The sequence below is a fragment of the Phoca vitulina genome, unplaced genomic scaffold, assembly GCF_004348235.1.
Source record: "Phoca vitulina isolate PV1807 unplaced genomic scaffold, GSC_HSeal_1.0 scaffold116, whole genome shotgun sequence".
NCBI lineage: Eukaryota > Metazoa > Chordata > Mammalia > Carnivora > Phocidae > Phoca > Phoca vitulina.
In genome coordinates, this window is record NW_022589819.1 from 1,168,555 (window position 1) to 1,182,985 (window position 14,431).

Below are 14,431 nucleotides of genomic sequence, written 5' to 3' on the forward strand. Positions count from 1 at the left end.
TTTATCTTATTTTGCTTTCAGTTTTGAGTGTGTCAGGGTGGCCAAAGAGAAGTGTACTGCTGAGAGATTCCGTGCAGGGGCCATCTTTCTCTCAGTTGTCTGAACCCCCTTAAAAAACCTGGCCCCATGATTTGTAAAGTCTGAGATCCTCTTGACATTTTGGAGAAAGTCTCACAGGAGAGGCCTGTGGGCAGCCAAGAGCAGGTAACTGGGAGGAATGGCAGAGAGTATTTATCCCCTGGTGTCTGTGGCCATGAGTCTGAGAAGTTTCCGGATGCCTTCATCTCTGTAAGAAGAACTTAAAAGATGTGAGTTTTGCATTTTGTGGGTGATGGGCAAGAGAGGTGGAACTAAGCGCATTTGGGCAAGGATTCTAGGGGTTGGCAGGGGACAGGCCAAGTTATACATGCCCCTCTATCATATAGGAATGTGGGGAGGGGGTGGAATTCATTGAGGCCAAATTAGTGTTTGTGCTAAAGCCATCTCTTTCTGTGGGTGCCCATCGTCTCCTCTCTGTCTCTTTGTCCATTGGACAAGATGTTCTTGAGTAAGAGAAGAGTTTAGAGAGATTGTGGACAGATTTATCACTGTAGACCATGGTTGTTGAGATGAAGACTGTTTGCTTGGAAAAGGGAAACGAAAAGTCTTTTTTGTGAGTGTTAAAGGCTTCCTTGATGTTCCCCGAGAGAGACACACTACAGTTGTTGGAGAGCTTCTGGAGGCCATTTCTTAGAATCACTGTGAACTGCCTTAGCTATGATTATTTTTACCTTATGGATTCCATTTTTGTCTTTACTCCAGCTATTTTCAGGACCTTACTACGTGTCATACTGTTGTCTGCTCTGAGAAAGATGGTGGGTTCCCTGGACTTCTCTCTGCTAAGAGACCTTTTCTCTATCCTACTTCTCCAGGTGTCCATGTGGGGCTCAGGTAACAATATTTTGTATTTTATATTCTTAGATTCTCTTATTCTCTGAACAGAAGGATTAAATTACTCCATCACTACTCAGTATATACCTGGGTTAATTCTAAATCCTTTATTTTGATATAATGATTTATCTGCGCATATATGAGGGCAAATAAGTCATTATATGATTAGAGAGAAGAATCAGATGCAATTATTTCACTAATTTTTTTCTGATTCATTCAGGTCTCTTCTTCATGAAGAATGCATTTTCTGATGGCCAAGACCTAATTAAAAGCTCTGATTTCATGATTTCCCAGCACTCTTCCCTCCTTCTTTATAGAATTTATCACCATTGCAATTAAAAAATCATTTGTTTAACAAGAGATTACCCTGTTGATTGGGTAGAGATGTTTTTTGTCTTGTTCACTGCCATCTTCAGCCTGAATGTGTGCTGCAGAGAACTGGTGTATGAATGACAGAATGTCTCTGGGGTTCTCCTGGGCCAATAATGATGCTGTGTTCCACAATGCCAGGGCAGGTCACTGATATTCTCTTCCCTGTGGCTCTATTCCACAGATTCATTCTTGGTTATCAGCCCCTCAGAGCCAATTGTGGCCATGCTGGGCACAGACACAGTGCTGCCCTGTCGTGTGTCCCCAGCCATGAATGTGGAGAGCATGGAGCTGAGGTGGTTCCGCTCCCAGTTCTCAGAGGCTGTGTATGTGTATAAGGATGGAATGGAGCAGGCGGGAGAACAGCTGGTAGATTTCAAAGGGAGAGCAGAGTTGGTGAAAGATTACATCACGGAGGGAAGAGTAGCTGTGAGAATCTACAGTCTCCAGATCTCAGACAATGGAATGTACAAGTGTTCTTTTAAAAAAGACAGTGACTTTGAAGAAGCCACTTTGGAGCTGAAGGTGATCGGTGAGTAATTATCTGAGGATATAGATCACTCCATGGGAATGTAAGTGTTCTGCATTTGATTTCAGGGGAGGATGATGAACAGAACAGAGACAAAAAGGCAGATATTCTTGGAGCTGGTCAATATCCTAGACACTGGATTTAACCTGAAATTCTCTTAATCTATTTATACATATATTGTGCTGTATTTTAAAATTCAATGACTTCCGTAAATATCTACCATACAAATAGATCATTTATTTCCCTGGTATGTGTCTCCTCACACATTTTGAAGGAAGGCACCATGTTTACCAAAATGTACCATTACTGGCAGAGATCAGAATCCCAGTTGGCTCCTGTGATGGACAGAGGCTCAGCTGGGAATGTCAGTGGTCAAGTCTTGAATGCACTGTTTGGAGGAAGTGACTGTGGGGGTTGTGACAGGATGGACTGGTATTGCAAGGAATAAAAGTTGTCATCACAGGATTGAGGCCAGAAAATAATCAATGTGCAGTGACTAAGTGAAGCAGGGAATAAAACTTCCTGAGGAGAGGGGCCAGTGTGAAAAGCTGGGATGCACTGAGGTTGGTCCACAGAATGTTGAATTGGCCACTGTAAGTTTTATCATCATCAGTGCTGTTTCATTTTTAATTATAATAAAATTATAACTCATTGTATCAAACTCAAACAATTCAGAACAATATAAAATATAAATTGATAATCCTTCCTTTCCCTTCAGTATTCCTTTTTCTCCTCCAAAGTAACTATCAATACCAGATTGTTCTTTCAGTTCTTTCAGTTATCTCTTTTTTATATATTTATATAAAGATATCAATAATTATATATAATAATGTAATAAAATACATAATATAATATAATATAATATATAATTATAGTAATATATATTTATATAGCAGACCTTAATCTCTGTTCCTAAACTAATCTTTAAATGTTTATGTTAACTCATTTAAAAACAAAATTGTATCTTTGAGCCCTCAGCCAACCAGGCTAGTGTGAAGTTTTATCTTAGTTCTTACTGGAGCTTCTGTCCCTCTTTCCCTTGAGTAATAATTATGCAAAGGTCCTATGTGGCCCAAAGCATTCAGGATGCAGCTCCAGTCTTGGGCCCTCACTGGTTAGTACTAGGATGCTCATCATCCCAGGTTTTGTTACATCTCTCCCCTTGACTCCAAAGATTAAGTCACAGATATTATTAAAGACTTTTTTTAATTTTCACTTTTTTTTTTAAGATTTTATTTATTCATTTGAGACACAGAGATACAGAGAGAGAGACCATAAGCAGGGGGAGAAGCAGGCAGAGGGAGAGGGAGAAGCAGGCTCCCCTCTGAGCCAGGAGCCCGACACGGGGCTCGATTCCAGGACCCTGGGATCATGACCTGACCCAAAGGCAGATGCTTAACCATCTGAGCCACACAGGCACCCCAAAGACTTTTTTAAAAAAGATTTTATTTATTTATTCAGAGAGAGAGTGTGAGTGGGGGAGGGCAGACGGAGAAAGAGAATCTCAAGCAGACTCTGCTGAGCTCAGAGCCCCGTGCCGAGCTCATCATGGAGCTTGGTCTCATGACCTAAGACCATGACCTGAGAATCTAGAATCTATATTAACTGACTGAGCCACTCAAGTGTTCCTATTAAAGACTTTTGATGCAACACTTCAAGAAGCACCTGAAGATCTGTTAGGTTTTGGGAAACCTCCCAGTCACTCTTTCAAGGCTTCCTTCATTGACATTGTTTTTCCCACCTGTATTACACAATTACTTTCACTAAGTTGTGCACTCAACAATGTAGCAAGAGAGTCTTTTTCATGCAATCCTACTTGAAGCCATATATCCCTGAAGCTGAAATATTACAATTGGAATCAGAGAGGGGAAGTTTAGAGGAAAACTCAAGCAACAGTTAATTCAGCACAGTTAACAACACATTAAAATGTCAGGTAATTTTCTGCTCCAAATACACATACTAATATTATTTAAAATCTCACAATTTTTTTTCTATAACTTGCCTTTTTCTTCTTTACATTATGTGAGACAGGTTACAAAAAATTGTATTCTTTAATGACTACAAATATCTTCATTATCTAGAAATTCCATAATTTATGTCAAAATTAACTTTCTAATGAACATTGACAATTTTCAATTTAATATTATGGCAAAAATAATGAAATACATATATTTGCACATAAACTCTATGCAGCAATATAAGCTGATATAAGATAAACTTCTCCAACAATTAAGTTTACAACTTATCTTCTAATTCTTTTATCTTCTACTTTAATAATTCCAGTTTCAAGATAACCATAATTACCTTGTCACTCTGACAGTCTAATAATTGTTCCAGTTTATACTCTTAACAGCATTTATTTATACTTTTGATGGCACTGAAAATTATATTTCTTTTTCTCTTTTTATTCATTCATATAGAGTTGCTTAATTTATTTTTTTAAGTTTTTATTTTAATTCCAGGTAGTTTACATACAGTGTAATATTAGTTTCAGGTGGACAATGTAGTGACTCAACAATTCCATACATCACTCAATGCTCATCACAAGTGTACTCCTTAATCCCCATCACCTGTTTAACCCATTCCCTATCCCCATCCCCTCTGGTAACCATCAGGTTGTTCTCCATAATTAAGAGTCTGTTTCTTGATTTGTCACTCTCTCCCTCTCTCTCTTTTTTTCACTTTGCCCCTTTGTTTTGTTTCTTAAATTCCACATGTGAGTGAAATCATATGGTATTTTTCTTTCTCTGACTGACTTATTTTGCTTAGCATTATACTCTCTAGGTCCACCCATGTCATTGCAAGTGGCAAGATTTTGTTATTTTTTATGGATGAATAACATTCCATCATATACACACACACACATATATACATATATACATATATATATATACCACTTCTTTATCGATTTATCAGTTTGATGGATACTTGGGCTTCTTCCACAATTTGGTTCACTACCATGGGGGGCTTGCCTGGCTTAAAGGTGCCCAGGTGGTGAAGAGGGGCAGAATCCCAGGAGTGACAGGGTGGTCTGAGGATCCCCTGGGTCATAGGAAGAATGTATGGCACCAAGATGCTGTGCTGTTCCCAGGCATAGGAGCTGGGAATCCAGCAGAGAGCCGCAGGTCCTGGTGCCAGCTTTCTGCTATAAACTGCAAACCACCAGGTGGTTGTCTGACTGCTTTCCTGGGATGGGCCAGCAAGCCTAGTGAAAACCTCCCCACAGAAACAGCGTGTGTCCCTGTCGTGGGAGTCCCTGAAATTTAGATTTTGGAAACTCTGAGGTGCACCTGAGATAAAAAGGCTTAAACACAGGCAGGGTGAATGTAGGGTTCAGAGGAAAACTGGGGACACAAATAGGGTGATTGACTGCTCTTCTGTGAAGGCTCACTGAAGTGTAGGGGTCCCAACTTTCAGCTCTGAGGCTAGAGAGCAGGGCACAGCCATTTTCATCTGCCCAACAGTGCTGAAAGCTTTCAGGGGGCAAAATAGCGCCACCTATTGGAGGCTGGAGCTGCATACACCAAGCCCCGCCCTCCTTGTGCCCTGGAGATGCATTTCTACTTAAACAAGCCAGCCTGAGAATCAGCACAGCTGGTCCCTCCCTCAGAAGACCAGCACAAATAACGAGTTCACACCAAGTTTATTGATCATAGACTGCTGCAAAGTTTCAGCTCTAGGGGAAATAGGATCTAGCTTCTGTTTTACTTTTATTCTTTATTTTAAAATTATTATTTTTTCACTTATTTTCTTATATTTTCCAATTTCTTTTTTTTATTATTTTTTACTTTTAATTTTTATATATAGTTTACCTTCATTTTATTTTAATGTATTTTACATTATTATTATCATTATTATTATTGTTTATTTTGGGACCTAGATTCTTTTAACAAGCAGACCAAAAAAACACCCAGGATCTAGTTTTGTTTTGTTTTGGTTTGGTTTGGTTTTCTTGTTTTTTATTTCCGTTTTTCTTGTTTTTGTGTGTGTGTTTTTCTTTTTCTTTGATTTTTGTTTTTTGTTGATGGTTTTCTTTTTCCTTTCTTCTTTTCTTTTCTCAACAAAATGATGAGACAAAGGAATTCATCCCAAAAGAAAGAACATGAGGCAGAACTCACAGCCAGGGATTTAATTAATACAGATATAAGTAAGGTGTCTGAACTAGAATTTAAAACAATTATAAGGATACTAGCCAGGCTCAAAAAAATCACAGAAGAAACTAGAGAATCCCTTACTACAGAGATAAAAGAACTAAAATCTAGTCAGGCTGAAATTAAAACTGCTATAACCAAGATGCATAAATGGAGGCCATAAAAACAAGGATAGAGCAGAGGTTCAAATGGGTGATATAGGAGATAAAATTATGGAAAGTAGTGAAGCTGAAAAGAAGAAGGAAAGAAAGGTAATGGACCATCAAGGTAGACTTAGGGAACAAGTGACTTAGTAAAGCATAATAACATTTGTATCATAGGAGTCCCAGAAGATGAAGAGAGATATAAAAGGGCAGGAGGTTTATTCGAACAAATTATAGCTCAAAACTTGCCTAATCTGGGGAAAGACACAGACATCAAAATCCAAGAAGCACAGAGAACACCCATTAAATTCAACAAAAGCTGGCCATTACCAATGCATATCATAGTCAAATTCACAAAATACACAGACAAAGAAAAAATTCTGAAAGCAGCAAGGGAAAACAGGTCCTTAACCTACCACAGAAGGTAGATGAGGTTAGCAGCTGATCTCGCCACAGAGACGTGGCAGGCCAGAAAAGAGTAGAAGGAAATATTCAATGTACTGAATGGGAAAAATATGCAACCAAGATTTCTTTATCTAGCAAGGCTGTCATTCAGAATAGGAGAGATAAAGAGTTTTCCAGACAAACAAAAACTAAAGGAGTTCATGACCACTAAATCAGCCTTGCAACAAATTTTAAGAGGGGGCTCTGGAGAAAAAAAAAAAAAAGCAACAAAGAATAGAAAGGACCAGACAACATCACTAGAAACATTAATTCTACAGGTTACACAATGACACTAAATTCACATCTTTCAATAATCACTCTGAATATAAATGGACTAAGTGTGCCAATCAAAATACATAGGGTATCAGAATGGATAAAAAAAACAAGATCCATCTACATGCTGCTTACATGAGACTCATTTTAGACCTAAAGACACCTGCAGATTGAAAGTGAGGGGATGGAGAACCAGCTACCAGACTAATGGACATTAAAAGAAAGCCTGAGTAGCCATACTTATATCAGGCAAACTAGATTTTAAAACAAAGACTGTAACAAGAGATGAAGAAGGGCATTATATCATAACAGAGTCTATCCAACAAGAAGATCTAACTATTGTAAATATTTATGCCCCTGCTTGGGAGCACCCAAATATATAAATCTATTAATAACAAACATAAAGAAACTCATTGATAATAATACGATAATAGTAGGGGACTTTAACACCTCCATTTACAGGAATGGAAAGATCATGTAAGCAGAATATCCATAAGGAAACAATGACTTTGAATTTGAATGACATACTGGACCAGATGGACTCAACAGTTGTATTCAGAACATGTCATCCTAAAACAGCAGAATATACATTCTTCTTGAGTGTACATGGAACATCCTCCTGAATAGATCACATACTGGGTCACAAATTAGCCCTCAACAAGTACAAAAAGATCAAGATCATGCCATGCATATTTTCAGACCACAACACTATGAAACTGGAAGTCACCACAAGAAAAAATTTAGAAAGACCTCAACTACATGGAGATTAAAGAACATCCTGCAAAAGAATGAATATGTTATTCAGGAAATTAAAGGAGAATTTAAAAAAAATAAATGGAAGTAAACGAAAGGAAAGCATGGAAGTCCAAAACCTTTGGGATGCAGCAAAGGTAGTCCTAAGAGGGAGGTATATTGCAATACAGGACTACCTCAAGAAGCAAAAACCTCTCAAATACAAAATCTAACCTTACACCTAGAGGAGCTAGAAAAGGAACAGCAATAAAGCCTAAAGCCAGATGAAGAAGGGAAATAATAAAGATTAGAGCAGAAATAAATGATATACACAAACAAAAAGAAAAAAAAGAATAGAACAGATAAATGAAACTAAGAGCTGCTTCTTCAAAAGACTTAATAAAATTGATAAACTTCTATCCAGACTTATCAAAAAGAAAAGAGAAAGGACCCAAAGAGATAAAGTCATGAATGAAAGAGGAGAGATCACAACCAACACCAAAGAAATATTAGAAAATACTATGAAAAATTATGTGCCAACTAAACGGGCAATCTGGAAGAAACGGACCACTTCCTAGAAACTTACAAACTACCAAAACTGAAACAGGATTAAATAGAAAATTTGAACAGACAAACAACCAGCAAAGAAATTGAGTCAGTAATATAAAATCTCCCAACAAACAAAAGTCTTGGGCCGGATGGCTTCCCAGGAGAATTCTACCAAATATTTAAAGAATTAATATCTATTCTTCTGAAACTTTTCCAAAAAATAGAAATAGAAGGAAAACTTCCAAACTCATTGTATGAGGCCACATTACACTGATCCCAAAACCAGACAAAGAACCCACTAAAAAGGAGTACAGACCAATATCCCTGATGAACATGGATGCAAAAATTCTCACCAAAATACTAGCCAATCAGATCCAACAGTACATAAAAATGATTATTCACCACGACCAAGGATTTATTCCTGGGTTGCAGGGGTGGTTCAATTCAGAAATCAATCTGAATTGATTGATTTAATGTGATAGAGCACATTAATAAAAGAAAAGACAAGAACCATATGATTCTCCCAATTGATGCAGAAAAATCATTTGACAAAATACAGCATCCTGTCCTGATTAAAACTCTTCAAAGTATAGGACAGAGGGAATATACCTCAATATTATAAAAACCATCTATGAAAAGCCCACAGTGAATATCATTCTCAATGGGGAAAAACTGAGAGTTTTCCTTTAAGGTCAGGAACAGCACAGGGATGTCCACTCACCATTATTGTTCAACATAGTACTAGAAGTCCTAGCCTCAGCAATCAGATAACAAAAAGAAATAAAAGGTATTCATATTGGCAAAGAAGAAGTCAAACTCTCTCTCTTCACAGATGACATGATACTTTATGTGGAAAACCCAAAAGACTCCACCCCCAAATTACTAGAACTCATACAGCAATTCAGCAATGTGGCAGGATACAAAATCAATGCACAGAAATCAGTGGCATTTCTATACACTAACAGTGTAACTGAAGAAAGAGAAATTAAGGATCAATTCCATTTACAATAGCACCAGAAACCATAAGATACCTAGGAATAAACCTAACCAAAGAGGTAAAGGATCTATACTCTAGAAACTACAGAATACTTATGAAAGAAATTGAGGAAGACACAAAGAGATGGAAAAACTTTCCATGCTCATGGATTGAAAGAATAAACATTGTGAAAATGTCTATGCTGCCCAGAGCAATCTACATTTTCAATGCCATCCCCATCAAAATACCATCGACATTTCTCACAGACTGGAACAAATAATCCTAAAATTTGTATGGAACCAGAAAAAAACCTGAATAGCCAGGGGAATGTTGAAAAAGAAAGCCAAAGCTGGGGGCATCACAATGCCTGACTTCAAGCTATATTACAAAACTGTGATCATCAAGACATCTTGGTATTGGCACAAAAACAGGCACATAGATCAATGGAACAGAATAGACACCCCAGAAATGGACCCTCAACTCTATGGTCAACTAATCTTCGACAAAGCAGGAAAGAATGTCCAATGGAAAAAAGACAGTCTCTTCAATAAATGGTGCTGGGAAAATCAGACAGCCACATGCAGAAGAATGAAACTGGACCATTCTCTTATGCCACACACAAAAATAAACTCAAAAGTGGATGAAAGGCCTCAATGTGAGATGGGAATCCATTAAAATCCTAGAGGAGACTGTAGGCAGTAACCTCTTTGACATCAGCCACAGCAACTTCTTTCAGGACACATCTCTAAAGGCAAGGGAAACAAAAGCAAAAATGAACTTTTGGGACTTCATCAGGATAAAAAGCTTCTGCACAGCAAAGGAAACAGTCATCAAAACTAAGAGGCAACCCATGGAATGGGAGAAGATATTTGCAAATGACATTACAGATAAAGGGCTGGTATCCAAGATCTATAAAGAACTTCTCAAACTCAATACCCAAAAAACAAATAATCCAGTCAATAAATGGGCAGAAGATATGAACAGACACTTCTCAAAAGAAGACATACAAATGGCTAACAGACACATGAAAAAATGTTCAACATCACTAGCCATAGGGAAATACGAATCAAAATCACAATGAGATTGCCACCTTACACCAGTTAGGATGGCAAAAATTAACAAGACAAGAAACAACAAATGTTGGAGGTGTGGAGAAAAGGGAACCCTCTTACACTGTTGGTGGGGATGCAAACTGGTACAGCCACTCTGGAAAACAGTATGAAGGTTCCTCAAGACGTTAAAAATAGAGCTACCCTATGACCTAGGGATTGCACTACTAGGTATTTACCCCAAAGATACAGATGTAGTGAAAAGAAGGGGCACCTGCACCCCAATGTTCATAGCAGCAATGTCCACAGTAGCCAAACTGTGGAAGGAGCCGAGATGTCCTTCAACAGATGAATGGATGAAGAAGATGTGGTTCATATATACAATGGAATATTACTCAGCCATCAGAAAGGATGAATACTTACCATTTGCATTGACATGGATGGAATGGGAGAGGATTATCCTAAGTAAAATAAGTCAAGCAGAGAAAGACAATTATCATATGGTTTCACTCATATGTGGAACATAAGGAATAGCATGGAGGACCACAGGGGAAGGGAGGGAAAACTGAATGGGAAGAAATCAGAGGGGGAGATGAACCATGAGAGACTCTGGACTCCAGGAAACAAACTGAGGGTTACAGAGGGGAGGTTAGGGGGAGGATGGGGTAACCGGGTGATGGGTATTAAGGAGGGCACATGTGGTAATGAGCACTGGATGTTATACTCAACTAATGAATCGTTGAACACTACATCAAAAACTAGTGATGTACTATATGTTGACTAACTGAACATAATAATAATAAAAAATTATGAAAACAAAACAAAACTGAAGGCATCACTATACTGGACTTCAAGCTCTATTACAAAGCTGTAGTCATCAAGACAGTATAGTACTGGTTTAAAAATAGACACATAGATCAATGGAACAGAATAGAAAACCCAGAAATGGACCCACAACTATATGGTCAAACAATCTTCGACAAAGCAGGAAAGAATAGCCAATGAAAAAAAAGACAGTCTCTTCAACAAATTGTGTTGGAAAAACTGGACAGCAACATGCAGAAGAATGAAACTGGACCACTTTCTCACACCATACACAAAACTAAATTCAAAATGGATGAAAGACCTAAATGTGAGACAGGAAACCATGAAAATCCTAGAGGAGAACACAGCAGAAACATCTTTGACCTCAAGCCAAGCTACTTCTTATTAGACACATCACCACAGGCAAGGGAAACAAAAGCAAAAATGAACTTTTGGGACTTCATTAAGATAAAAAACTGCACAACAAAGGAAAAAATCAACAAAACTAAAAGGCAGCCTACAGAATGGGAGAAGATATTTGCAAACAACATCTCTGGTAAAGGGTTAGTATTCAAAATCTACAAAGAACTTATCAAATTCAACCCTCAAAAAACAAAGAACCCAGTTAAGAAATGGGCAGAAGACATAGACACTTTTCCAAAGAAGACATCCGGATGGCCAACAGACACACGAAAGGATGCTCAACATCACTCATCATCAGGAATATACAAATCAAAACCACGATGAGATACCATTTTAAATCTGTCAGGATGGCTAAAATTAACAACACAAGAAACAACAGCTGTTGGTGAGGATGTGGAGAAAGGGGAGAGAGGATCTGAAGCAGGCTCCACACCCAATGCAGGGCTTGATCTCATGACCCTGATATCATGACCTGAGCCAAAATCAAGAGTTGGACGCTTACCCCACTGAGCCACCAGGCGCCCCTGCTCTATTCTTTATTATTGCCCTCCTTTTACTGTCTTTAGGCTCCATTCATTGTTCTTTCTTCTAGCTCCTTAATGTGTATGTTTAGGTTGTTTATTTGAGATTTTTCTTGCTTCTTGAGGTAGGCCTGTATTGCTATATACTTCCCTCTTAGTACTGCTTTTGTGCATCCCAAAGGTTTTAAACCTTTGTGTTTTCATTTTCATTTGTTTCCATGTATTTTTTTATTCTTTGATTTCCTGGTTGACCCATTCATTGTTTAGTAGCATGTTGTTTAACCTCCATGGATTTGTGGTCTTTCCTGATTTTTTCCTTGTGATTGACTTCATGTGTCATAGCATTGTGATCATAAAAGTTACATGGTATGATTTCAATCTTTTTGTATTCGCTGAGGCCTGATTCGTGACCCAATATGTGATCTATTCTGGAGAATATTCCGTGTGTACTTGAAAAGAATGTGTATTCTGCTGTTTTAGAATAGAATGTTCTGAATATATCTGTAAAGTCCATCTGGTCCTGTGTGTCAATCAAAGCCATTGTTTTCTTCTTGATTTTCTGTTTAGATGATCTGTCCCCTACTATTATTGTATTATTATCAATTAGTTCCTTTATGTTGGTTATTGTTTTATATATTTGAGTGCTCCCATTGTTGGGTGCATAGATATTTAAAATTGTTAGATCTGGTTGGATTGTCCCCTTTATTATGATATAGTGCCCTTCTTTTTCTCTTGTTACAGTCATTATTTTAAAGTCTAGTTTGTTCAATATAAGTATTGCTAGTCTGGCTTTCTTTTGACATCCAATTGCATGATAAATATTTCTCCATTCTGTCACTTTCAATTAATAGGATTGAAAGAACTAATGAAATTCCGCCATGTTCTCTTTGTTTGTTGCCCTGTGTGCCCCTCTCTCTCTCTTACCCTTCTCCAGGACTATGGTTCCCTCCCTGTCACAGCACCCACAATCCCTTTCTCCCCTAAACCAAGTCTCTCCACCTCCTACATTTTTCTATGTGGCTCTTCTCTCCCTTTAGCTATGGATTTTGTTCTGTCAGTCTTCAGGTCAATTTCTGGGGCATTTAGGATGATTTGATAGTTATCTTGTTGTGTTCATGGGTTGAGGCGAGCCTAGGGTCCTCCTACTTCTCTGCCATCTTCTTCTTTCCAATGGAAGTTTGTACTTCTTAATCCCCTTTACCTATTTCTCGCATCCCACACTCTCTTCCCCTCTGGCAACTGCCAGTTTGTTCTCTGTATTTATGAATTTGTTTTTGGTGTTTTGTTTGTTCATTTGTTTTGTTTTCAGATTCTACATATAAGTGAAATCATATATCTCTCAGTTATAGAGGTTTAGAAGTATTACATAGTCTGCACTATCAGCATTATCTATCTTTTTTTTAAACTTATTTATTATGTTATGTTAATCACCATACATTACATCATTAGTTTTTGATGTAGTGTTCCATGATTCATTGTTTGCAAATAACACCCAGTGCTCCATCAGCATTATCTTTTATGTCTTTTTAGTTTTTTAGTGCTCTTAGATGTACACCTTTATACCAACATCACAAAAATATTTCACCTTCCTTTCTCCTAATATCTTTTCTGTAAAATATATTGAAATGTAACATACACAGAGAATTTACTACTGATTTTAAATGTACAACATAACAAATATTCACAAAGTGAATACACCAGAGAAATCACCCAAATCAAGAAAAAGAGCTTAATTAGAATCCAGAAAATCCATTTTTTCCCTTTCAGTTATGAGTTCCTCAAGGGTAATTATATTATGATTTCTAACCTCATAGATTAATTTTTGTCTGTTTATGAATTTCACATATGTGGATGGACTCTTTTGTCTGTTTTTTTGTTGTGGTGGTGGTTGTTTTGTTTTGTTCTTTTTGTTTTGTTTTGGTTTTGGTTTTCTTTTTGCTTACCATTATGTTTGTGAGATTTTTCTATGTGGTTAAGTGCATGTGGTTGTAGTTCATTCCTCTCTCCTTTTTATTTTTGCTTTTTACATTTAGATATTTAATCTATGTAAGTATTATTTTGGTATTAGAGTTTATAGAATGCTCAAAATATTTGTTCCTAATTATATCACTTATTTCTATACTATTAGCAAATGATGTAGAAAATCTGTACCAATTTACAAATGTATATTTTCCATAAACTCATAAATAGCAGGGCAAATTATAAATACTCCCTGTGTTCATAATGATTTATCTGTCCATTTCTTTGACAATATCATAGTGTTTCCATTTCTAAATCTTATTCTCTGCCCAAACTTCTTAAATTGTAATGTTTTTCTTCATTTTTGCATGTGTTAGGTCTATCTTAACTTAATACTTCTCATTTGATTTTTCTGACAAGATATCTATAGACTTATTTTCTCCATCTTTTTTTTTTGATAACTCAGAAAATATTCATGTTTATTTATTACTATAACTGTCACATTGTATTGTTTGCTGACATTCAGCACTGTTATGGCCTGATGTATAGCTTTACCCCCTGCATATTTCTGTTTTTTTT

At 37.2% G+C, this 14,431-nt stretch overlaps 1 protein-coding gene across 1 annotated transcript in view; it reads left to right on the forward strand.

Annotated features, from left to right (window-relative positions):
• The first annotated feature begins 851 nt into the window (after window positions 1-851).
• LOC116628251 (butyrophilin subfamily 1 member A1-like) overlaps window positions 852-14,431 on the forward strand; it is a 29,002-nt gene continuing 15,422 nt past the window's right edge. Inside the window, exons 1-2 of the mRNA XM_032398467.1 lie at window positions 852-930; window positions 1,484-1,831. Of these exons, the coding sequence (XP_032254358.1) occupies window positions 852-930; window positions 1,484-1,831 (427 nt within the window). The remainder of the gene's footprint in view (window positions 931-1,483; window positions 1,832-14,431) is intronic.